Source organism: Eurypyga helias, unplaced genomic scaffold, assembly GCF_000690775.1.
Source record: "Eurypyga helias isolate BGI_N326 unplaced genomic scaffold, ASM69077v1 scaffold17224, whole genome shotgun sequence".
NCBI classification, from domain to species: domain Eukaryota; kingdom Metazoa; phylum Chordata; class Aves; order Eurypygiformes; family Eurypygidae; genus Eurypyga; species Eurypyga helias.
The window spans coordinates 68,911-93,374 of record NW_010244621.1 but is presented as its reverse complement, the minus strand read 5'-3'; the positions used below and the strand labels follow the sequence as shown (position 1 = coordinate 93,374).

The 24,464-nt window shown below is 39.1% G+C and overlaps 1 protein-coding gene across 1 annotated transcript in view; it reads left to right on the top strand.

Annotated features, from left to right (window-relative positions):
- MCTP1 (multiple C2 domains, transmembrane 1) overlaps window positions 1-24,464 on the top strand; it is a gene marked incomplete at both ends in the record, with an annotated part of 110,065 nt that overhangs the window by 28,386 nt on the left and 57,215 nt on the right. Inside the window, 4 exons of the mRNA XM_010149822.1 lie at window positions 4,565-4,751; window positions 9,643-9,736; window positions 22,083-22,185; window positions 24,334-24,436. Of these exons, the coding sequence (XP_010148124.1) occupies window positions 4,565-4,751; window positions 9,643-9,736; window positions 22,083-22,185; window positions 24,334-24,436 (487 nt within the window). The remainder of the gene's footprint in view (window positions 1-4,564; window positions 4,752-9,642; window positions 9,737-22,082; window positions 22,186-24,333; window positions 24,437-24,464) is intronic.

Sequence of the window (24,464 nt, the reverse complement as noted above, 5' to 3'; positions counted from 1 at the left end):
GGAGCAGCATAGACCTGGATCACAGTGGAGTTAAAAGTCTGTCTTCCTGAACAAGTCATGATGATAATTAAGTTGCCTGGGTTGTAGCCAAGTGGTGCTTTTCTGTCCCTATCACTTAGGATTGTGCCAATTCCTCTTTTATGCTTTATTTTGTCATGTGAGAAAATGATCTTGCTATCTGCTGTCTCTCCCTTGCCTGGCCACCTGACTTTTAAGAGGCCTTCTGTGTCATGTCGTTACCTTTGTAATTCATTCATTAGCACGGATATTTCACCAGGGTGCCAGCATGGTCTTACATTCCAGGTTCTGTTAGAACTAGAGAGGGGAGGTGATTTTTACCTCTTAGACATGCTGATAATAAAATACTACATATAGTCCTGGCTTCCATGCTTTAAAAAGGATGCAGGAGAATTTCACTGGATCAGAAAAGTTACAAAAAGTCATTTTAGAGCTGTAGGGGATGTGTTCCAAGGCAATGTATAGGGAGCTGAAGGTGCTTAGTGTATCAAAAGGAAGATCAAGAAGAAATGTGATTATGGTATAATTCAACTTCACTAGAAGAAAATGCAGGGCACTAAAGGCTTTTTCAGACGAGTAAAGAAAGGCATAAAAAAGAACCAAAGACCAGATATATTCAAATTAAAAATAAATCAGAAATGTGTTTCTAACGGTTTGGTGATTAACACACTCAACACAGTTGCAGAGAAGTGGTGGATTCCCCTTGAATCTTCAAATCTTCCTCCGTGGGAGCGGTACCCTCTTTCTGCAGAGACTTACCTGTGGTGCTTTGGCACATGAGCTTGGGGCACTTGGGTGGTTTTTCTCCCTTCTGGTCTCTCAAGGCCTGAAAATCCAGATCCAGTACGTGCCCATTAATATTTGCGTGCGGGGCTGGTCTGAGGAGACGTGCCTCCATGCCTCGTCCCGAGGGGATTGTCCCAGTGCCCCTGCTCGCCACTCCGAGTGCTGACACTGCCGTGTACTGAAGGGACCATACAGCATGGAGCAGAAGAGTAATGCAGAATACTCACACTGCCCTAAAACCTAAAATTCCCTGAAATGTGGCTTATAGCCGTGCTTGAAAACCTGTCTATGGAGTTAATAGCTTTTTTTTGCCATAATTCTTCAGGCTGACCTCTTCCCATGTGAGGAAATTTTTCTTTCAGCTGCAGCATGTAAATAGTAATTCCATAAGAAACTGAATTGTCCAAAATTACTCTTATCTCCTGCTTTTGATGTGACAATCGCCATTCATATGCAACTTGCGGCCTTCTCAAAATGGCTGTTATTTTTCATGGTCCTCAGTTTGAGAATGCAAGACAAAAATTTCTACCACCACAGAGCTCATTCTGCACCACTTTCTGGAAACATTCAAATTTGCCTTCATCCTCAAAGCATCTTTGTTCTCCATGGAAACTGTTGTAGGTGACAAATGTCTTTTAAGAGAACATCTTCGCTGATGTGAAAGCATTGCTAAAGCTTTAAAGCTTGGAATACTTGTATATACTCTCAGTAAAAGGTGAAGGGGCTTTGTCAACTTGAACTTGCCAAAGCTACTTGTCTTCAGAAGTATTTTGTTAACTTCAGTGCTTGTAAGGAAATCTAATCCAAAAAGGACTTTTGTGGGTTTCCTACTGATGTCTGTAAAGCTTATACTAGGATAAAGTTAGTGCTTAGGTAATGCCTCAATCAAACCAGGCTGCCTCTTCTGTTCTGGTCTCGTGCAACGTAGATCTAGAAGAAAATGGTTAATTTTTTTTCTTTTCAGGAAAATTTGGTATGAGAGCCAGCAAAGGTTTTGGGATTTTTTTTCCACATGAAAAACTCTGTGATTAAAATTGCAGTTTCTCTTACGGTGTCTGTAAATTGGAAAGTCTCATCTTTCAGCTGAGGTGCATGTGCCACCGGAGTGCTCGCCTCATGCTGAGTGCTCCTCTCACCTTGGCATCTTCGACTTAGGACACGTGGGAGCTGCATCTTGTCAAGGATGCAGAGGACAGAGTAGGGAACCTGGTGCGGAATGAGGAATGTGCTTTCACCTGGCCGTGTACGCGTGGTGGCACTTGTAACCTAGATTTCCACAAAGCCTAATGGTGACGCTCCGTAATGGAATAACCCTGGTTTTTTATCAAATTATCTGAGGGTCCTTCAGAGGATGTTTTTCCTGTAAAATGATTAAGGCTTTAACTGGAAAAAGCTTCCAGATCACTCCCCACCCTTAGAATGATTTTAGGAGGTAACAAGCCGTTGACGGGCTGTCCATAGAAATCTATCAGGCAGACAATAGAGACATATTTCCCAGGTAATCTCTTCTAGATGTGGTGGTGTTAGGAATATTTTGTAGCTGTAGGAAAGTTGCATGGGTGAAATTAAATTCTCGGTTGTTTCTTTTAGCCTAAAGAAAAAAATAGCATGGGCTACTGATGTTGCAAAAGTGCTGTAACTTGAAGGATTGGAGCTTGTAGCTCTGATATAAAACTTGTAATTTTACAGTCTTTGCAGTTTTCTGATGCATGTAGGCGGTTTTTTTTTTTTGTTCCAGTGTGAGTAGCTTTTTTTGCCTGTTTTTAAGTGAGGGTCGATTATGGCTGCATTACTTGTATCATAGTGACTTTCTGAGTATTTTACTGACTTTAACAGATTTGAGATTTGTTCTTTCCATGATTATTGGTTGAAGTTGCAGTGTTGATGCAGAGACATATTTTTTATGAGTATCTGTGTTGAAATAAACTATCAAAGAATATTTAACACCAAGGGCATCTTGGCCTACTCCAGCTTGGAACGTTTCATTACAATGTGTGGTGTCTGGAGGTGGGCTCTATGCTCCTTATTACAGCCTGAATAAAAAATTGACACCCTGTGTACATGTACGAAACTTGTATTGTCCATCAGGCTGCACTGACAGCAACGGATTTAGTCTTTTCTTACTGTTGTTAATTTCGTTTCTCGCTCCTTATCATCCAAAGAGTTCCAAATAAAAGTTAAAAATTAAGCTCGGAATGCTGTGTTAGTTAGATTTTTTTTTAATTGAAAAATAATTGAACCTTATTACTGTATGAGTTTTGCAGTAGTTTAATTTTGACAGCTGCACAACAGACAGTAAATGTTACAAAAAAAAGAAAAGGAAATTAAAAAGACATTTTCCTGTAGCAGATCTAATCTGCCTGTGATAGCACAGTGCCCATTTTATGAGGCCGCATTTATTCTCATAACTGGCTATTTCCTGTCCTTAAATGCCTATTTATTCATGTCTGCCACCTTTTTCTCAGTTTATTGGCCCTGCGGTCACCACATTATCTTTCTCTTCAAAATCAATTGACATTTTATGAAAAGAGTTTGCTAGATGTTTAGTTTAGTGAGAGTGGCATATAGAACATGTGCTTGTCACATTAAATAATCGCTGTTAAAAGTAGAGTGTTCAGTGGCTTAACTATGTATAGAATGTATTAATTTACTTTATTTCAATATTGTTTTTGTTTTTATTTAGACTAATGAATTGGCAAAACATTACTGGGGGATGCTGTATGAACAAGTGTTCCAAATAGTGCTTTTTCACAGAGACTCCCATGCAGTGCAAGCTGGCATTACATCCCACACAGGTGCTGAATTTCTAGACATGCTCACGGTTACAATCTAGGAAAGTCAAAACTTGTGATTTATACAAATTAAAGTGTTAAAACCTCTAAGCTGCGCACAGACTAATTACTAACCCCAAGGTATTCTTGTTTTAATTAAAGGCTTACGGCCAGCTCTTTGTTAGTGATACTGTTTTTCCTTCCATGCCCTACCTTTTATTTTTGAAGATGCTGCAAAGTGATTTCTGCTGGCTGGCGCGTGTGGAGCCGTTCTTCATTAGCTCAGTGTACGGTACAGCCAGGGTTGTTCGGAAAGGGATCAAGCAGGGTAGATTGGCTTCAGCCACTCTGCACAGTTATAAGCAGTCCCTGCTTGTTACAACGTGAGACATCTTATTATATAGGGGGTTGTGGCATCAAATTTTATCCTGGGTGCCTGCACGAAGCTTTGACCCTGAGCCACGCAGAGCTTACAGCGAGAGAGCTGAGCCGTTTGGGTGGTACTCAAGCCGCGTTTTTTCTAGTCTCAGTCAAGTTAACTCCATCACAATTAAGTCCACACTGATTTTTTTTTTTTTTTTTTCCCCCCCTCAGAGAGGATTTTCGCTGTTGTTAGGTGAATGGTATCAAAAACGTTCACATCAAAACTTACACAGAAGGGACATAATTAAAAAGTGCAATTTGCGTCTGAAGCTGGAGTTTTTAAATTCTCTTTTACTGCGTGCGGGTAGGGCGTATTAGCTAACCTTGTTTCTAGTGTCTCTGCGTTCTTTTTAATATTTATTGTTCATGTGTATAACAGGTTGTAGCTTTAAAAAAACCCCAAACTCAAGCAAGCAGCATGGGTTGAAGCTGAAGAGAAATCCTTCCAGAAGCTGGGAAGGAATTTCTACTGATTTGGCTTTTTGTCCTGCAGAACACAAGTAAGCCAGTGTGCTCTCGTTTGATGTGAAGGAAACCACATGGTGATGGAGAATGTTTGTTTCTAGGTGCCAGATTGACCTGTCAACCCTGAGTAAGGAACAAACCCACAAGCTGGAGTTGCCGCTGGAGGAGGGAGAGGGACGCCTCATGTTGCTGGTCACTCTCACAGCCTCTACTGCGGTCTCTATCTCCGAGCTCTCTGCCAACTCCCTGGAGGACCAGAAGGAGCGAGAGGAGATACTAAAGAGATATGTACGAAGTTCTTCTCTTTTGCCCTTTCCTTGCAAAGTGTTTGCTATATATAAATAAGTATCAGGGGGAAAAGTCTGAATATATCCCTTATATCATTATCAAACTCCGCCAGTGACGATGATGTAAACGTTTTTGCATAGTAACTCAGCTATTTTGTATGATCACGTGACATTAAAAAGTTAATTTTAATGCCTTGCAGGTGTTTTTTACCAAGCACAGAATAACTAAGGAGTCACTCAGTGGCTGTACAGTTTCTAGTGAGTGTTTATGCCAATTTGAAGTGCCAATAGTCCCTGGCTTTTTTTTGAGCGTGTACTAAAGGGCAAGAAAACGTGTTTTTCTGTATGCGTGTTAGAAGCTGGATCAGTATTTTTTATCATCGATATAGTTTTTTTTAACAGTATTTCCATTTCAAAATATTTTGAAGGAAATTGTTTCTATTTCCCAGCATCCTCACATTACACAGAATCTGTGTAGTTTTATCAAAGCAACAGAGAGGGGAGCTCTTGCTCCAGCATTTGACAACACGTAAATCAGTAAAAGTAACTGTCTCACTACACGCGGAGAAAGAAGAAAAAAAAAAGCTATTTCCACTTAAAATTACAAAGCTTTTATTGTACAATGCTGCCAGGTGTTTAGAGAGGCTTCTCTAGACATTCAGCCATTAAACCAAGCTCTGACTAACAAAGAGCCGCTTAATTTTTTTTTTTTTTTTAGATTTTAAAATATTCCTATTCCATGAGTGACATCCTTTCAATAACTGAATTTAATAAAGATGTACCTTATCAGGCTGTGCAGATAACATGAAGTGCTAGTACTAATGCTGTACAATATTCTTCAAACAGATTAGCAGGATGTGCGCTTCAGCAAATTTATTCTGGCTATCTCCACTGAATCAGCTGTCTGCTAATGCTTGTACAACTCATACACCAATAGTGTTATCATAAACACAGTTTAATAGAGGTGACTTAGTGAGGCTAAACATAATATTCCTAAACCAACTGAGAGCTAAGGTATTGTGCACCATCTTTGAAAAATAATTACAATTAAGAGAGCTACTGGACGTTTTGGAATCCACCAAGACAGTCTGTGGTTGTCAGAATAGATCTTTATAAATATAATAAATTTATGATGGACACGTTTTTGAGGTGACATGCTTCTTGCTTCCAAGTGCAACAATACGTTTTTCTGTGGATTACTGTGGGATGATATGGCAGTGAAGTGATACTGATGGTTTTGATAATTTAGTAGCAGTACAGAAATAGGTTACAACTGTGTATTATTAATTGGTTTTTCTAAGTTCTCAATTTTTTTGTCCCTAGTGTAAAGCATAATTATGTGGTGTGAGATTGATCTATTTATTTCCCTTTCTTATATATTCATGGTTATGTGTCTTTCCTTATGTTTACATTACTGTATGCATTTGGAAACTTTTATATTTTTGGAAGGTGTTAATGTTGCAGAGGCATGAATTTCCTATTAGTTGTTTTTGCAAACTGCAGAATCGATACACTTTTTTAATAAATTTTACTGGTTTTATTAAAATGACCGGTGGACAGCAGAAGAAAGAAGTGACGAGGATTAACAAAATTCAAATTGTTTATTTTCACTGATGTTCTGTTTGCCTTCGGTATTCACATCTCTACCTCAGAACCTATACAAAGAAAGGGTATGCGATTAGCGAGTTTTACTGTTCCCCATGGAGCTGCTATATTTTGGGGTTTATTTTTTGTCCTCATAAAAAAATCTGGCTTCCATTTGAGAAATGAATTTTGCACCCTCTCTGCGGCCAAAAGCAGTTAATGAGCTGACCTTGCCATCAGATCAAATAGCCTTGGAAAATGACTCTATTACTGTCATTTAACCATTTGTAGCTGAACATCAGAGCCTTACAAATTAAACAGGCATTACTGTTTGAACCATTATTTTACCACAATTGTCTGAAAAGATTAATTCCTTTTGGGGTGAGGAGGGGGGCGCGTTAATGGGTACAGACCAAGAGAGATTGTATGACCTTTTCAGAACGGGTGTGCTGAACCCGCGGTCCCCCTTGTCACAGTTTAAAAAACAGAGGAGCTAGTTTAGAGAAGAAGTTGTTAGCATTCCATTTTTATTATGACATTTCACAGTCATCCGATTTAATGTCCCTTGACCAGATTGTCCACCGTGAGACGATGGGCTTGAAATGTTATTTAGAGCATTGATAAAAGGTGAGCAGTTCTAAGATGACAGCGAGTCATAAGGCTGGTGGTGTGACATTAATTTTCTCCATAACAGAGATGGAATAAGACGTCATGGTGACAAGCTGTCAATCAGTACTGGCCCCTCAGTGTATCTCGATGCCATAGGATGGGGTAATGCTTCTCCCATAATAGAGCTGAACTGAGATGCTCTCCCTGACAGCTGCTGCAGCCATACAGAAAATATATTATACAGCCTTTCATTAAAAAAATAAAGAGGACTCATCTCCAGAGCATTTCAATCTCTTCCCATCTATTGAGGGCTGAAAAGATTCACAGCAAATCACAGATTCCTCTGCTATGGAAATTTCAGGCTTCAAAAACCATACGGGTTTTGAGGCCTTCAACAATAATCATAAATAAGAAGACAGAATATCATCTGATAAATCATTACTTAAAGTTATGTATTTAAAGTAATGTATTAAAGTCATTTGCTTCTCCCGAACTCTCTGCCATGGCATTGTATACATTTTCAGCAGTCTCCGCAGCTACCGTGTGCAGTAAATGAATCTAAGCCAGCTGACTGGCTGGAACTAGAAGTTCAAAAATAATTATTCTGTGGGATGCTAGTGTAGTGAAACACAGCCCTGGTGCCTTTTTGCAGGATGCACTTTCCAGGATGAAATTTGTAAAAAGGGGACTGTAGAGCATGGGGGGCGGGGGGGGCGCGCAGTGGCTTGGTTTGCTCTGTGTTTGGTTTTTGCTTTGTTTTCTTTCTGCAGCTCTGTGTTTGTTTCTGTCACTGGGAAACTTGGGTAAAACGTAGAAACATTTTTCTAAATCCTTTCACTTTCAGCATGGTATTAGAGAAGAACTATCTCTGTTGCGGTACCAGCTCTGATAAGAACCTTCCAAACCTTGATCTTTATTGTAATAAATGGTGACAACATGGTTTTGAATTGTAACAGTGCTATCCATAACACCGTCTCTGTGAGCTCATAAGCAGGGGGTTGAGTGTGTTCTGATTATGGTGGACCGTCAGTATTTTTGAGCCATATTTCTGATTGTTAACGTATTAAAAATTATTAAAAATTTATTAACCAGTATCCTGTGATAATACGTGGCTGCATGTATTCACAAGAATGTAGAGTGTGGGGTCTCCACTTCACTGGATTCCTCAGTTCAGTATACTAAGGTCAAACCGTCACTGTAAACAGTAAACGGTCAGTAGGGGCTTGCAAAATTAATATCACAGTGTGATTGAACTGCTAGAATTGTCGTGCTGGTAAGAAGACATATAATACATGTCTAACATTTTAATGGATAGGTTATCCGTGCATAAACATACCGTAGTTTTTGCAAGCTCACATTTAATATGTCATTTAAGTGGCACCTGTGGTCTTCAGACCAGCGATGTTTTTATTCTGGTTTTCCATAACAGTCAATTTTGCCTTCATAATAAACTAAAGAATTGTTGACTTGGTGTTTTACCTGATGTTTGCATTTTCTAGAAATCTGAACATCATCTTAAGCAGTGGAAAATGTTTCACCTGCACTAAGTTAAAATTTTAGAAAAGGCCACAGGCGTTAAATGCATTAGTCCAGATTTTAAAATACTTCAAAATAAGGGTACGTGCTAGTATTTATGAACAAGGCTTGCAAAAAAACCCCTAAAATTAGACCACATATATGTGTATATATATTATTTAAAATTGATTCGAAAAATCCAATTTTAGTCTCCTCTTTTGGAGTTCCTCCCCTAGGTTATCTAAAAACTGAATGGTAGTGCTGTGTTTGTTATTATTTGATTGCAGATTCAGAGTTGAGTTCTGTTATTTCAAATTCTGTAACATCTAAAAGATATTCAAAGTTAGAGCTTGAGAATTTTAGTATGCCACACCTAAGCGGTGCAAAACTCCCAGTTTGTTACTTAGATTTATGTGAAAAAAGCGCAGAAACAGAACACACTTTCTGAGCAGCTTTCTAAAACTGTGTTGGATGAATGCAGTGGTTGCAAGTGTTAGCCTACTCTTTAGTTTTTTTCTTCTTATTAATCAACTTAGATATTGCAGAAATTTATGTTAATAAATAATAATTATGGTAAATTCTTTATGGAATTAGAATCATCTTTTAATTCATTTTTTGATCTCTTTTTCATGTGATTATTGTAACAAATTATTAAGTTACTATAATCCTCTTTTGATTGTTATTGCTTCTGCTATTTGCAAGGTATATGCAAGCTTGCCTATAATGGTCAACTACAACAAAAACATTATTGACCCTATGCCACTGTTCAAAATATTGTTGGAGCCATCAAAGGGAAAATGTGAACATAGATCTCACAAAAGTATTTAGGGAGAGGAAGCATTTTATTCTTTGTATTAATTTTGTTAATATAGTCCTATCATTTAAAATTTGATGGACAGTTGTTCGGCTACTATTAGGGGATTAATTCATTAGAATTAGTGTTATATTTAACCATTCGTATTCTAATTTTTCCTTTGTATGTTTTTTTCACTGGTAAGCTAAACTTGCAAAATACTGAAAGAAACACTGTAAACTGTACGTTCTTCAGAAAATGATATTTGAAAGTGTGAGTACATTAGACCGAATTACACTAATTTATATCTCGGTTAGGAAGGAGGCTATGAAAACTGTGTTGTTTGTCTTTTTTGCAACCCAGAATAATTTTTCTTTTTATTATTTTTTAGAGTCTAATGGCAATGTTCCGGGACATAGCAGATGTGGGATTTCTTCAGGTGAAGGTCATCAGGGCAGAAGCATTGATGGCAGCTGATGTCACAGGCAAGGATTCATTTTATTTCTGTTATAGTAACTACTGTAGAAGGCTGAGCCTTTTTAGAAGTGAAAACTAATGTTTGAAACAGAAGTTTATCTAAGGATTACTTTCTGTTTGCTCAGTCTCACCTTCTGCTTATTAAGGAAAGAATACACAGGCAAACAAACAAACTTGTATAAACAAGGCAGCAGGTCATTCTAATGCTAACAGAGCCCTGCCTAGATTATTTATCAGAAGGGTGAAATATGCATTTTTTTCCATCAGAGGTTCTGGAAAAAGTAATAGAAAAGACTTCTTTTTCCAGTAGATAACAGTATAGAAAATTATCCAAATTAAAGCTGAATTCCCAAGGACAAGGCAAGTGAAAGGTGCTAGACTTAGATGCTAATTTAAAGTTGTTGCCACAAGGACTGCTTGATACATGTGAGATTTTTAGCAAGGCTGCTCTTGGTTTCAGACATTTCAATTACAAGCGGTTTTCTGTAATTGCTGCTTATCTGTTTAAGAGGAGAAATAAGATTTTTTTTAAATTTTATTTTCTATTTTATGTGATATAAGTTGAATGGATAAGTTAACCTTTTGTTTCAGCCATACTGACCATATTTCTCCAGAAATGTCTTAAGTTCTCTCCTGTAAGTACAATCACCTTCACACTGTGCAGGTTGAATGGAGCAAAATGAGCTGCTTCTGAGACAGAAAGGAACCATCCTTGCTTATAAAAAAAGAAAAAGAAGAAGGACGCTATACTGATCTATCTGGTTTAGCTGCTGTGTGGACCTAAATGTTCTGTTACAGGAGCGGATGTAGCCATATAGCGACATACTTGCTTTTAATTAGCATGAATACCAGTGTTTGGTTTTTTTCTCAGACAAGGTAACAGAGCAAACATTTTATTGCTGAAACTGATCATCCCATTTGTGGCATGCAAAATAGCGGATTCTATTTTCGGGGAGGTTGGAGAAATGCTTCTAAAGATTCTTCACTCTGCTTTGACCTTATAATCCAATGTGGTCTGAACAGAGAGAGATTAAGTTATTCAGGGGCAAATGGGATAATTCAGTCTCTGACCTCGTTCAGTCTTCGACTTTTCCAGCTCAACATGTCATTTGTGCTTGTTGAAGAAATTTTTTGGAAATACGTTTGATTGAATTAAAGATGTACAGAGCTACCAAAAATTTTCACACATTGCATTTAGTCAGGAAGATGGAGAAGAACACGCAGGACCTTTCAGTGTCCCACATCCTTTGTTCTTTGCCAAGAAAAGCAATATATATGGCAGGTATGTTTTGTAAAATGGCTGTGCATTCATTATCTATTTTGGACATGAAATATATATATTTGGACATGTATTTTGAAAGGAGGAAAAAGGATTTTTTATTAACTACTGTAGTAGTTTATAGCTACTTTTAGTAAGTTGTGGGCATGTACATTTATTTCAGATTAAACATGGAGTAGCAATATTTAGGAATAACTCAAAGTAGTTACTTGGTGATTGTCAATAAAACATCTTTGCAAAAATTGTATAAAACATGATCCTACACCTTTATTCAACTGAGTGATACTTAGTGCAGAGAGCACTGTCATCAGTTGTATAGTTTACACGACTCAGGATTGCTTATGTGAGTAAAAACTGAGGACTGGTTTGCTCTTCTTACTATATAATATTTTCAGAGTTAATCTTTTGCCCTCTCCTGAGTCGTTAAAGTAGCTGGAACACCTGTATAGTACCTGTGTGGTTTGCTCTGTTTCCTGTTATTTCACTTGCAGAAATCTTTTCATGTGAGGTGATAAATCAAAATTTATTAGTTTAGGCTGAAGAGATTTTAAAAATCCTTAATATTCCATCATTAAGCATAAGCATAGACGGAAAAAGATTTCTGTAATCTTTTAAGTAGTCATCAGTCTTACTACAGTTGCAAGGATTTTTTTTTTTCCTTTCAAAATGTGAAATTTTTCTTTTGTAACCACACATTCATTGAGCAGCATTGTAATACTGTATTAACTCTGTGTGAATAAAGAGCAATTGAGACTCCCGTTGAATGAATGAGTAAAAAGCACAAATTACTTTTTAATGAAACCCTCAATTCTTCTCCTTTCCACAGAAAGCCCATAGCCTTGTTCAGCTGAATGCTACTACAGTAGGTCACTTCAGTTAAGCCCCTAATAAACTGTTGATAGTCAAGGGCAGTTTCTTCTCCCATCTCAATAACCCGTGTTGGACACTGCACTTCAGACTGTTAAGGTTTGTATAGGTTTTCTTTAAAAAAGAGAGCGAGATTAAGGGTAGTGGTTCTGGCCCACACATACACGTGCATTCAGCGAGATGCCAGGGAGGGCTGAAATTTCAGAGAGGCTGTGGGCAGGGGAGCAACTATCAGGTTGAAAATGGGGTGCTGCTGAAACACGCCCTAGCTGGGTTTGAAAATTACCCTAGGAAAGAAGAAAGTGAGACTTCTCAGTCAGCCCCCTTGCAAGGAAGTCTAGGAAAGGCAGGATGACAGAGGGCTTGAGAAATTGCCCACCAGTGCTTGAAAGCTCACTTAGGTTTCAGGGTAGAGCTGAAAAATAAGGCATCTTCCGGGACCAGGGTCTTTGAGAGAACTGCCATGTCTGTGAGGATGTTTCCCCCAGAAAGATAGCATCTTTCCATGGTCAAAATACAATTTTAGGACTTCCACCAATGCAAAATTCTATTCTGTTGGAAATTGAAGTCACAGCAAATTCTCCTTCCTGGAAAGCATGTCTCTCTTACTATGCTTTTTTTGCAATCATAATCTAGCAGATGAGAAGATGTTTACTTTTTCCTTCTCTTCCTGAGAAGTTTCATTTAAATCTCCCATTGTGGTTTAGCTATGCCTTGCAAGGCTGTTTTTTCCCTAAATCCTCAGCTAAAAAGTTGTATTTTCCTCTTTCACCACATCTTTGCTCACCCATGGTTCCCCTGGAAGACTGGCTGACGTTCTGGAGGTTCAGCTTCTTGCGGAGCCCTGGCATGGCAGCGTGTGCACCCACAGTGATGTCCTTTTGCATGAAGGAATATTCTAGCGGTGCAGGAAGATGTAAGGTGTAATGGACTCGTCGTGTCAGTTTGCCTGTGAAACGAATACGTATTAATACGCCTAACGCGTGTGAGTTTTACAGGGCGATAGATCCTTCGCCATGGCATAATGACAGCGTAGGCAGTCGTCAGGGGAGCTTTTTTCTTCTGCAGTAGAGTTAGGAGTAGGTGGGTCACGGCAGAAGGCTGCTGGCTTCGCAGGCAGCCCTTGAGTCTCCTTTACTGGGACAGATGCCTTCCTCCTTTTCCTTGTAGCACGGAATAAAATTCAAACCCTGTGCCTTCCTGTTGATGAGAAGCAAGCAGGGTGGGAAAAGATGTGCCACAGGTTTGATCAACTTTCAGAAAAAGTCCTATTATTTTAAGGAATAATAGTTAGCAACCCAGATTCATTAGCAGAGCAAAATCCAAGCTCCATGTGACGGCCTGCCTGGAAAACAGTTTGTTTTGCTGTCTTGGGGCTTTAATTAAGACGTGTTCCATTCTAGCCCCCTGGCTCCCCTCTCCCCCTGCCCCCACCCAGCTTGCTGTGTCACAGACCGGTGATCAGACGCTTTCAGATGGTCCAGCCCATGACTTTGACCTTCTGCGCGGTCCGGCGTTCCCTGGGGAACCGTTCAGCTCATGAGGTCTGATTTCACACTTCCAGGATGCCTCGGCTCTCTTAACAATGACAGGGAGACAAAGCCCTTTAGAGCGGGCCGCATGGGGACTTGTTTAAATTGGAAACTAGAGAGGAGTCAAGGAACAAGGTTACAGGCTACAGAATAGTGCTTTTAATAAAGAGCTCACAGCTCTGGTTCAGCTCAAAGAGGGCTACCTCTGTACAATTAATTGAGACATTTATCTGGAGCATCTTAGGCCTCTACTTTCTCACAGAATTATGTGATAAATATCAGCTAAGAGGCAAATGAGATGTGCATGAAATGAATTTTTAACACTTTGATTACTGTGTCTCCCGTCTTCATTAGAAGCAAATTTATTTGTATTTCTGACCTCATTATTAATCAATTGTCTGCATTCTTTTTGGGTACTGAGATTTCAGAACCTGGCATATCAGGCAGATTTTACTGAAGAGCTTGGTGATATTTAGATTTACAGGCAAAAGCTTTTCAGGTTTCCCCTCCTCAAAAGAATGGAAACTAAGCATAGAAAATGAGGCAGATTTTTTTTTTTTTTCCCCAGTTTTATGTCTGGAATTCAGCCTCCCTTCTAAGAAAATTTCATGTTAAAATTTTGATTAAAGTACTCAAAAGTAGGATGAATATTCCAAGATTGCTAAATGTGCAAAATGTAAAATAAATTTTCTAAAAGCTCTTCCACTAAAATGTCCTAATACTACACGTGCAAAAATAGTCTTTGAAATTGTTCTTGAAATGCTAGGAAATGTCAGAGTGATGTACACAAATGTTAAATTCACAAAGGTATGGAAGCCCATGCATGTAAAATTGAAGGAATAAATTCAGGGGCCCTTTGGAAATATGGTTCCAAAAGTAATTTGCTCTGTCAATTAGTACAACCAGATTTCAATATACACTTGAATTATCTTCACAAAGTACGGGAATCTACTAGCTGGGCAGTGTTCTGTGGCAGATAAATTCTCACCTAGTCCTGTCTGCACTGGTTACCTGAAAACATCGGCCTAGTATCTTGTACTGCAGAACTGCTTTTTTAAGGCAAGTAGTAGGGTACCAATGCCAAAATTAGGATTTCTGTTTTACCGTAGAATTTAGAATTTAATATGCAGTGAAAGGATGACTTGTGATTATTAACTTTTTTATTTTTACCTGTGAATATTCATTCAAAGGTAAAAAACTTTCTGTGAAAATGCGTTTAACAAGGTTGTGGCACTACACTGAATCACCTGGTAAGATGTCTCTCGCACACAGGACACCAGCCCGTCGCAACGTGTTTGCAGCAGCACTGTTAAAAGAGGAATTATCATTTCCATTTTAAAGATGGAAAACTAAGAAAGGTTAACTGACTGAGCGAAGGCCGACAGAGCAAGTCCTTGTCAAAGCTGGCATTTGGCTTGGGTCCTGTACTTAATCCATTAGATAAGGCAGCTTCTCATGCTATTGAGCCATTCCTCCTCCTGGCCAAAGGTCAGGCTGACTGCTCTGTTGCAAGCAGCTGGCTGGCAGGGAGCTCGGAACAACATTAGTGACATTAGCGTCCGCATGAGTGGCACTGCCCCCCAGAGTCATGAACTGGCTGTCTTGTCTTCCCTAAAAATAAAGGCCTTTTTTGGCTGTGGGGACTTAGATCCGTAATGGACATGCATGGCCAGCGGTAGGGGAGAACCCTAATAGCCTATGAAATATTCAAACAATATTTCAGCTTTCATAACCACGTTAAACTGCATCGAACTTTGCAAAGTTGTGGTTTGTGAACTTGACTTGTAAAAGCAGAAATGGAATTGAAATCTCCTGTTGAATTTTTGAACTATCCAAACCATTTTTATTAGTCTCTGTGATTCTAGTTCAGTGTGAATAATGTAATTTTGACAATGCAGAAATTCATGTAATACTTAGTTCAGAATAAAGTTAGTGATCTCCTTAAAATCAGTCTCGCCAGTGCTGGAGTTGGCTTTCTGTCAACTTTAAAGACAGATCAGTGGCAGGTAAATGTTAAATGCCAGTCTGTATTTAGCCTGCCACATGGTTCCTTGTGTTGAGAAAATTGTTGAGGAAACAGGAGGTAGGACATTATTTGTATCTCTGGACATCTGCTGAAGCAATGCATGCTTTCTATAGCTATGGTAGAAGCATCTCCGTGGGGCTCGTGGGGAGCTAGCCCCATGCTATCCGTTCCGAGCTAATCCTATGAAGCATGTTTTCAGGGGACAGGTAGGTCTGCCATGTGCCTCTTGTCTTGCATCTGCTCTGAAAAGCAACTGCATCAATGGTAGTTCCTTGTAAGAGTCCCTGGCAGCTCTGATTAAGAAAGAAGGGGTTGTTCTACAGTGACTGATGTTTTTTTCTGATTTTTAATTTTCTTTCCTAGAATCTGGATTTTCAAAGATGGAAAACTGAAAAGCTTGACATTCATGACTGTACACAGGTGTTTTTTCCCTGTCTAAAGGAGAGAATCAACTTACTGCATAAAATATGGATGTTTCCATATGTTTGTTTACTAAAGTCTCCTTTTTTCAGTATAAACTGAATAATACACAGATGACATGCAGCTTTCTGGAGTCAAATGTGTGTTTGTTAATAGAGTTTTGTAATAAAAGGATATCACAGTTAAACTTGTACAAAACATGGCAAGCAAGAAATGTAAATTTAAGCTTTGATAACTTTTCATCAAGAAAAAATCCTATTTGTGTACAAGTGGAGCTAGAAAGTGGATACAAAAGTGCAGTTATCTTGAAGTACCTGTTTGGAAGAATTGCAGTGCTCCAAAAATAAGTTTTGCTGAGAAAACAACTTACCAAGAATCAAAAATTGTCATTGGACAGCTTCCCCTCAGGCACCATTGAAGGACATAACCTGTTTCAACTTGCTCAAAAATATGAATTATACTGTATTGCAGTTTGACAGCTCTAATATTCAGGTAAAGTTCATATTTATACAGACAAAAGATACTTGCGCGCATATTGGTCACATGTCATTCAACCTCTTCTCAAAAAAACAGTACCTTCAGAGTTGAATTTGAGGTGAAGCCCAGGATTTTGTTGGTCTAGCTGCCCTCTAGATGACATTCTGGACAGTGGCATCCACCTGAGGCCAGTGCATCAGGCCTAGGACATCAGTTCAGAAGGGTTCACAAGGCACCTAACATCTCTGGTGCTTGCTGATGCATGGCAGTGCATTGAGCCAGCTGATCTACAGATGTGGAAGTCCTGTGGTCTTTGAATTGATGAAATGGCCTTTCCCATACTTCTCCATCTGAAAAGCACAGCAGAACTTCTTAGGCCATGTGCTGCTGTTGCTGCTTTAGAAGAGAATTCAGGAGCTAAAACTGTGTGGAGCTTGAGGTTTTGTTGTTTTGATTTCAAGATATTTTATGAAGCGATTAAAAATTGTCACTATTCAGGCCTCTCTTCTATGATGAAAAAGTGTATTTTATATACTTGGAGGAGAAAAAAATGTTGTTCCAGTGGCCAACCTTCTGAGCTCCAGATAAAGAATCTGAGCGCCAGACTGACTGACTTTCTTTAGTGAAGGGCTTCTGGGCTGTGGGGGACTTAAGATTTTGAAGCAAATAACAGCTAAGACTTCTCTAGTTGCTACTTTAGCCTCTCTTGCAGCTTAACCACTCTTGTAGAGTTGGGCTTTTTTCGGCTGATGGGCGTACAGTTTGTCCAGAGCCATGCGGTAGTTCTGAGAAGTAAGTGATAAATAAAAGACTAACGTTTTAATTAGTGTGTGTATAGCGCACAACGCGAGGGACGCGGTGCTGGTTGAAGTAAAATACTTCATTTAGAACTAAGTAAAGTAATCTCAGCTTGTGCTTCGGTCTCAACAACGGTCTAAAGATTAAACACAGTAGAGCATAGCACAAGTAACAATACATGTCAAACTGCCAATGCGATGTGTGGCATGATGAATAAAATGGGAAGCTTCAAAAGATAATTAGCTCTTTAATTTTTTTCAGTGGGAGCTTACACGACAAGGTAGAATACCTTCTTAGGGACATTCTCAGATGGTCCAGGTTTGTAGTGGGTGAAGAGGGGGGAAAAGGGTGAGGGAGATCTGTCCAAAGAGAACCTGCTTTCCCTTCCATATTATTATACATATTATGTAAATTAGGACTTCTGTCATTTCAGGAGCCCTTACGACTGTGCGAGTAGAGTCCAAAAACGCATGAGACAGCAGCAGAACGGATTAATGAGATTTGTTTTGCTTCCTATTGAGGTTTACTGCAGGTCTGATTTCATTCACTGGGAAGGTGTAATTCACTGGTTTTACTACCTACTTGTCTCATGAATTCCTTGGAAGAGTGTAATAGTGATTAGTCCCACTGAGGTCATAGGGTTGCTAAAAATTTTAAGTGCTGGTTACGGTGGTGCTGGAAACACTCTTTTAATGTGTAAGTGCCTTAAGCAGGTGGTGGTTGTCTTAGCCTTGCACAGCACTGAGCACACATTTAGGGATGTGTTCAGAAGTTCGTGGATGTCCTCCTGAGGTGGAACTAGATGATCTTTAAGGTCTCTTCCAACCAAAACCATTCCATGATTCTAAGAATAGAGGTAAGTATCTTTATGAGCACAAGTCCTGTAAGGAATGGCTGAGGGAGCTCTGTTTTTTTACAGTCTGGGGAAGAGGAGGCTCAGGGGAGACAAGACCTTATCGCTCACTACAGCTCCCTGAAAGGAGGGTGCAGAGGTGGGGGTCAGTCTCTTCTAAGTGGTAAGTGACAGGACAAGATGAAACAGCCTCAGATTGCACCAAGGGAGGTTTAGATTGGATATCAGGGAAAATGTGTTCCCAGAAGGGGCTGTCAGGCATTGGAAGGGACTGCCCAGGGAGGTGGTGGACTCACCATCCCTGGAGGGATTTAAGAGATGTTTGGACAAGGTGTTTAGGGACACAGTTTAGTGGTGGTATTAGCAGTGTTCAGCTGATCACAGGATTATAGAGTCATAGAATTGTTCTACTTGAAAAAGACCTTTAAGATCATTGAGTACAACCATCAACCTAACACAGTGAAGTCTACCCTAAATTGCTGGACTTGGTTATCTTAGTGGTCTTTTCCAACGTAAACGAGTCTATGATTTTATAAAGTCACTGAAACAGTAGGTGGAGGCCTATGAAAGGCATGGAGCAGGGAGCTAGCAGGAAGATTCTTGGGAGACACAGAGATTTGGGTAGAATTCCTTGACATGATACATGGTTGTTGATGAGAGTCATGATTTAGTCTGTAATGAGAGGCATACTTGTGGTGACAACATAATTTAGAATGCTGTAATTGAGCTTAGGCAGCACAAGTCTAATCGAAGGTTTTTAAGCATAGTTTTAGAACTGCTAGATGGATAGCACGTGCTTTTCTCAACATGTGGTTCTTTTTTGTGAAAAGGTAGAAAACCTTTTATCGATCTCTGGTTTGAAATTGGTAGTTGAATCAACTAGACAGAAGTTGTCTGAGGCTGCCTTGCTTAGAGTATGTGTTTTGCTTAAGGTACAGGTTTTGAATAATACAGTAATGAATATATGTTGTAAGTTCCTGGATTTCCTTGGTCCTCCTAGAGACCAAGGAGACCTATGGATGCTGTCTTGCAGTATTTTAGTGCTCTCTTTAAGCTTTCATTGGGAATGATCCCATTATTTTGAACATTCCTGCAATGCAGCAGGTTGCCATGGCTGCCAGTGAGAGTTAAGATTGCAGCTATTCTTCCTAGTAATGAGAGTTTGAGAGATGACAGATGGATATGAGTTTCACCAAGTACTTGTGCATTGCTCTAGCTTTGTCTGTCTGGATCATGTTCGCTTATTTGGGTTGGTATCCAAATCACGTTTGCACATTGGTGAGGAGTGTTGTCTTTCAGCTTGGTTATGAGTGTGTTAGCATATGGAAGAAGTGCCCATAGGCAGTGGTGAAGGGCTTTGTGTATGGGAACTTCATACCCTACTCATATGCTAAAACCAGTATTCCTTAGCAGAGGTGTTCATAACTGGGAAGCTTCTACTTGTTAACCATGACATTTGGGCATTCCCTTGCATCATTTCACAGTATTTCCATTTGTCAAATTTGTTCTCAGACTGTTTTCAAGTTTTAGTCAGAGGGGAAACGTGAAATGTTGAGTATAAGAGTGGGATTCTTCTACCTCTGAAAATGGTTTGTCTTTGGTTTGATTGAGGACCTCTGTGATCAATGTTATATATTATTTAGCTTTCTTAAGTGGATTGATATCCATATAAATCTATAAGGACAGTCATTGAAAAAGTGGATGTCAACAGAAGCAGAAAATAAAAGAATGTAGTAAATACTTTCTCTTTGTTTACAAAAGATGGCCTTTAGACACTGCAGTGCATTTTCCTGTGTCTGTATATGATTAATAAGCACAATCACGTTGTACCATCATATGCAAATATGAGTGATGATGCTTTAAAAAAGGAGATAAGGTAGTATCACCTACTTCACCTGCTGTGTCAGGTCTGCCTTGTAATTTTAACTATTTTCTGTGTGTTTCTTTTTCACATACTGAAACCAACAGAACCTAAATAAATATGAATCGTTTACGTTTCCAAACACCTTTTAGGCGTGTGAAGTAGGAAAACATTGCAATGTGTGATATATGAATTAATGTGTGACTAATTAATTAATCATTTTTCACCTTTAATGGGAAAGATTCTTTTCTAGAGGAGGTAAACAGCAACTCTGACTGTAATTCACAATGTGTTTAAAACAATTATTCTTTATCATTAAAGTTAATAATATGCACATTAACCTCTGATGTAGTCTGAATCGATACTGCAGTTTGGGAGATGTGACCCCTGGACAGCTTTGTCTAAATATTGATTTCATTGTCATTTGTATAAGGTATGAAACAAATTACATGCCTCCCTAATATCATTAATGTAGCCCCATTGAGCTACTCAATTTATGGCTCCTTATAATGCATGACAAAGCGTTACGGAATTATTGAAGACATTGTGAAATACAGTTGCTTAGTGCGCTAGATTTGATTGTGGAAGGCCAATGCCAACACTCAATAACTTTCAGACACTTTGCTGTCCAAAGAAAGCCCAGAGACAAGAACAAAACACTCTGAAGTATGCAACTCAGTTGTTAATTTCCATCAGAGAAAGTTCCCTTGGGTTCTGAGAGCAGCAATTTATTCCACATCTTTCTACTTCATATATTTGTAGCCCTAACATGAAAATAATGCATTCACTTTTGTTCTGTGCCAAAGGCAAAGGTTGTTTTCTGGAATTACTGCAGGAATTCAAAGTAGGTAGGAGGGATAGTATCTCTTGGCCAGCATTTAGAGAGGTTGTCATTGCTGTCATAATTTGAAATATGAGTTAAATACTTTACTCCACACTGTGATGTTTCCCCTTTATTGCTGGTTTATTCCAACTGTCCTCTCACCATGCCCCTCCTTTTCGTTACTGCTACTTCCGTCATAGCTGTTCCTCAGATCTTCCTTGCGACACCTTCTTATCCTTCCAGGAAATGTCAGGGTTACCCTGAAACCTTGGAGGTACCTTCTTTTGCTTCCTCCCTCTTTGGAAAAATCCTTTTTTATACAACCAAGCTGTTGTTAAGCATGAGATTCAGGTATCTACTTGCTGCCTTCGCCTTTCCAAATACAAACCGTGGCTTCATGGGTGTCTAAGAATGTCTGAGTTTCATGTCTTTCCCTTAAACTTTCTATCGGGATGATTTTTCCTTCTCTTTGCTTGGTATCTAAGCACTGCTTACCTGCAGTCATCAGTTGTAAGTTAATTATTTCATATTCAAGGACACCCACATACTTCCTTTCCCCATTCTTCTTCTTTAGATTAAAAAAAAAAAAAAAAATCAACTTCCATATCCAGTCTAGGGTACTGCTTCCATTATCTACATACTACATTTTCAAAGCAGCATCTTCGTACTTTCTCCTGTGGCTTTCATGCTGAGGGACCTTCTTGTACATATATGCAAAGATACTTCATTGTGCTTTAATGTATACAGAAATCTCAACCACAGTTGAGCTTCTGCTGTGCTGAGACTACGGCCCATCATTCCAGCTGATAGCGTCTCATTGTTTAATTGTACTTGCCCATTTTCTCTCATGTTAGGCTTTTATCTAAGACTGTCTTTAAGGCTTTTTTGATTTTGGGGAGAGGATTTGTACAGCATGAAACGTGTAGGGCATAGTAATCTTTGGATAAGTATCATAGGTGCTATGTTATTACAAATGATATGGAATAATACATTTCCTACATATCAAAATGCTCTAATTATGTTACCATTACAGTCAATGCAGGATTGGCACCATTAAAGTAAAGTTCTCTTAGCTGTCTCAGAAGGGTGCGTGGCACCTTTTAGCAACATGCTGGTTTTTCATCAGAAAGGTCTGTATGGTGATTTTTTCCTTTTCTTTTTTTTCTAAAGACAAAGAAGATGTTCTTTTAGTGAAGAATATTAATAGATTACAGAGATGAACAGCCTGTTACAATCATCTTGAATATAATGCAGACCATAGGACTTCTCTGAATTAATTCCTGAGAGATTTACAATGCTGTTTAGGAAAAGAAAAAAAGAAAACCCAACCAAAGAAACGCAAAACTAATTTTTATTTAAACATTGCTCATGGCGGGTTTTCTTATTTCATAAATTTTGTTCCAATTTTTCTCTTACAGGTAAAAGTGACCCGTTTTGTGTAGTTGAATTGAACAATGACAGACTGCTGACACATACCATCTACAAGAACCTCAACCCAGAATGGAACAAAGTCTTCACATTGTAGGTGTTTAGATTTTGTGTGTGTTTCAGGGGAGGGGAGGACTTGAGGTTTGATTTTTTTCAGGAGCGGGGAGGGTATGGTGTTTTGAAGGGGATGTACGTGTGAACCCAAGATACCTACTGCTGATTCCAAAGAAGGATAGGGATGACATACTGATATTTTGAAACCAAACTGCTGAATACTATTTTGAGGATTAAAAACATTAAAAAAAAAAAAAAAATAGAGGAAAAATACCATATTTACAGTAAAAAGGCAAGGTCTCTTTCTTGGAAGCCAGGTGTGAATAATGTTAAGGAGACCGGACTCCTGCTGGCTTCAGTGAGAGTTTCAAGGGCCAGATCCATCACACAGAGCCATCGCACACTGGATTTGTGTGATGGATTTGGCCCTGAAGTTTTGGGTAGAAAAAAGTATATGGTGATTATGACCTTCATTAAAATGTGGTTGTTAACTTGAATAAACAATAGGTAACTGTATAAAGGAAAGAATTTTAAATGCGTCCATAATTCTCTGTATTATGATTAGATACTTTCCCCTTCTTCCTTCCATTTGCCAACTGCACTTACCACAATGCCATGTCGTATCATACTAACACACTACTGCTATTGGGTAAAATGCAGTCTTAAACAGTTTGTTGGGAAGAGATGCAGTTGGGCCTTTTTATCCTTCTGCTATTCTGAAGACAGTAGAAGCCTCTGACAAAATAGAAAAGGAGCCTTCCACAAACAAAACGTTCCTAGAGTCTTTGCTCAGTTGTCTTTTCCCCCTGCTTCTGATTGTAGTGTGACACCAGTAAGTAGAAAACAGATCAGTTGCGGGTTTCTCTGCTGCTGAAACAGCTAACAATCCACTGCAAAACCAGTAGAAGCTCTAGCTTTGTGTACCCATACTTCACTCTGTCACAAATTAAAATACTATGCTTTGCCCTTGGTCTCAAAACAGATCCTCATTTCAATTGTTTTCTTTTTTTTCCCTCTGAATTTGTCATTCATATATTTGGCATCTGTAGCTTTTCTTTCCTTGCAGTGAACTCTCAGGAATGGTCTCGGAACAAAAGAAAAAAATCTCAGAACAGTTGTACTTCTCATTAGCTTTTTAACATAGCTCTCATTTATGTATCTGCAAAACCATGCTAAATTCTTCATTAATTCATTTTTAATTATCTACTAATAGAGGCAATAACTAATCAACCTCTACTGCTCGACAGTGCTCTCTGCATAAAAAATTGCCTGGTTTTGTAGAGGACAAAAGACTAGTCAGGAATCAAATAAAAACTGAAAAGGCCTTCAAGGAGAGTTTTCACCTCTCTTCTTTGTATATTTGCATTGGCTATTTTATTTATCCTTAGATTTGTTAGTTATTTTGGGGCTAGCAATCCAATTTAATCTGGAGGCATATCTTTTTCTGAAGTTAAAGTGTGTGGCTTGCATTCATATTTCCTGGATCAGCCATTTGATCCAAGATGAGTTCTCTCAAACAATTCTGTGGATTTTCTCTGAATAAGGAACATGAGTTTACAGTGTACAGTGACATTCGTTGTGCACGGTGGTCGAGTGTTTAATAGCTGGCAGGCAGAAAGCAGTAGTAGCTGAAAAACGCATCATTTTGTATTGCTCCTAATTTGTTGTAATGACTGTTTTATATTCGTAATTAAGCAAGGATTTTAGAATTGAAGAGCTTTTCCTCAGTGCAAGGATGTGCTGCTTGTAGCTTGTGACTATTTTCATTTACAAACTTACGGATTTCACAGTATTTGCAGTAAGAATTGCTGCAAGGGTAGCAGTGTTTAAGGGATAGTCTTTAAAGGCTCGTAGTCCTGCTGCTTGTGGCTGTAAATCCCCCAGTGCTCCTCTGCGCTGGCTCTCCTTCCAGCTCATGCGGCGCAAATGCCAGGTAGGAGATTTAAAGCAACATCCTTCGGAAAACTTCTGCTGGGTAAGCCTCGCAGGGAGAGAGAGAGCGCGGTCGCAGCAGCGCTTGGAAAACATGAGGGTTTTCCAAAATGCCTCATTTACTTAAGTTCCGTTCTCTGCCATGGCTTAGAAGAATAGACGGGTATCTGTTTTTGCTAACCTTTCACGCTTTTGTCCTCGGTACCCACCGGTGTAGGTGACTTCTCTCTTCTGTGTGCGCTTCTCCCTTTGTAGCAATATTAAAGACATCCACTCGGTGCTTGAAGTGACAGTTTATGACGAAGACCGCGATCGGAGTGCTGACTTTCTAGGCAAAGTTGCTATACCATTGCTGTCTGTAAGTTTCATTCACCTGACATACCGCG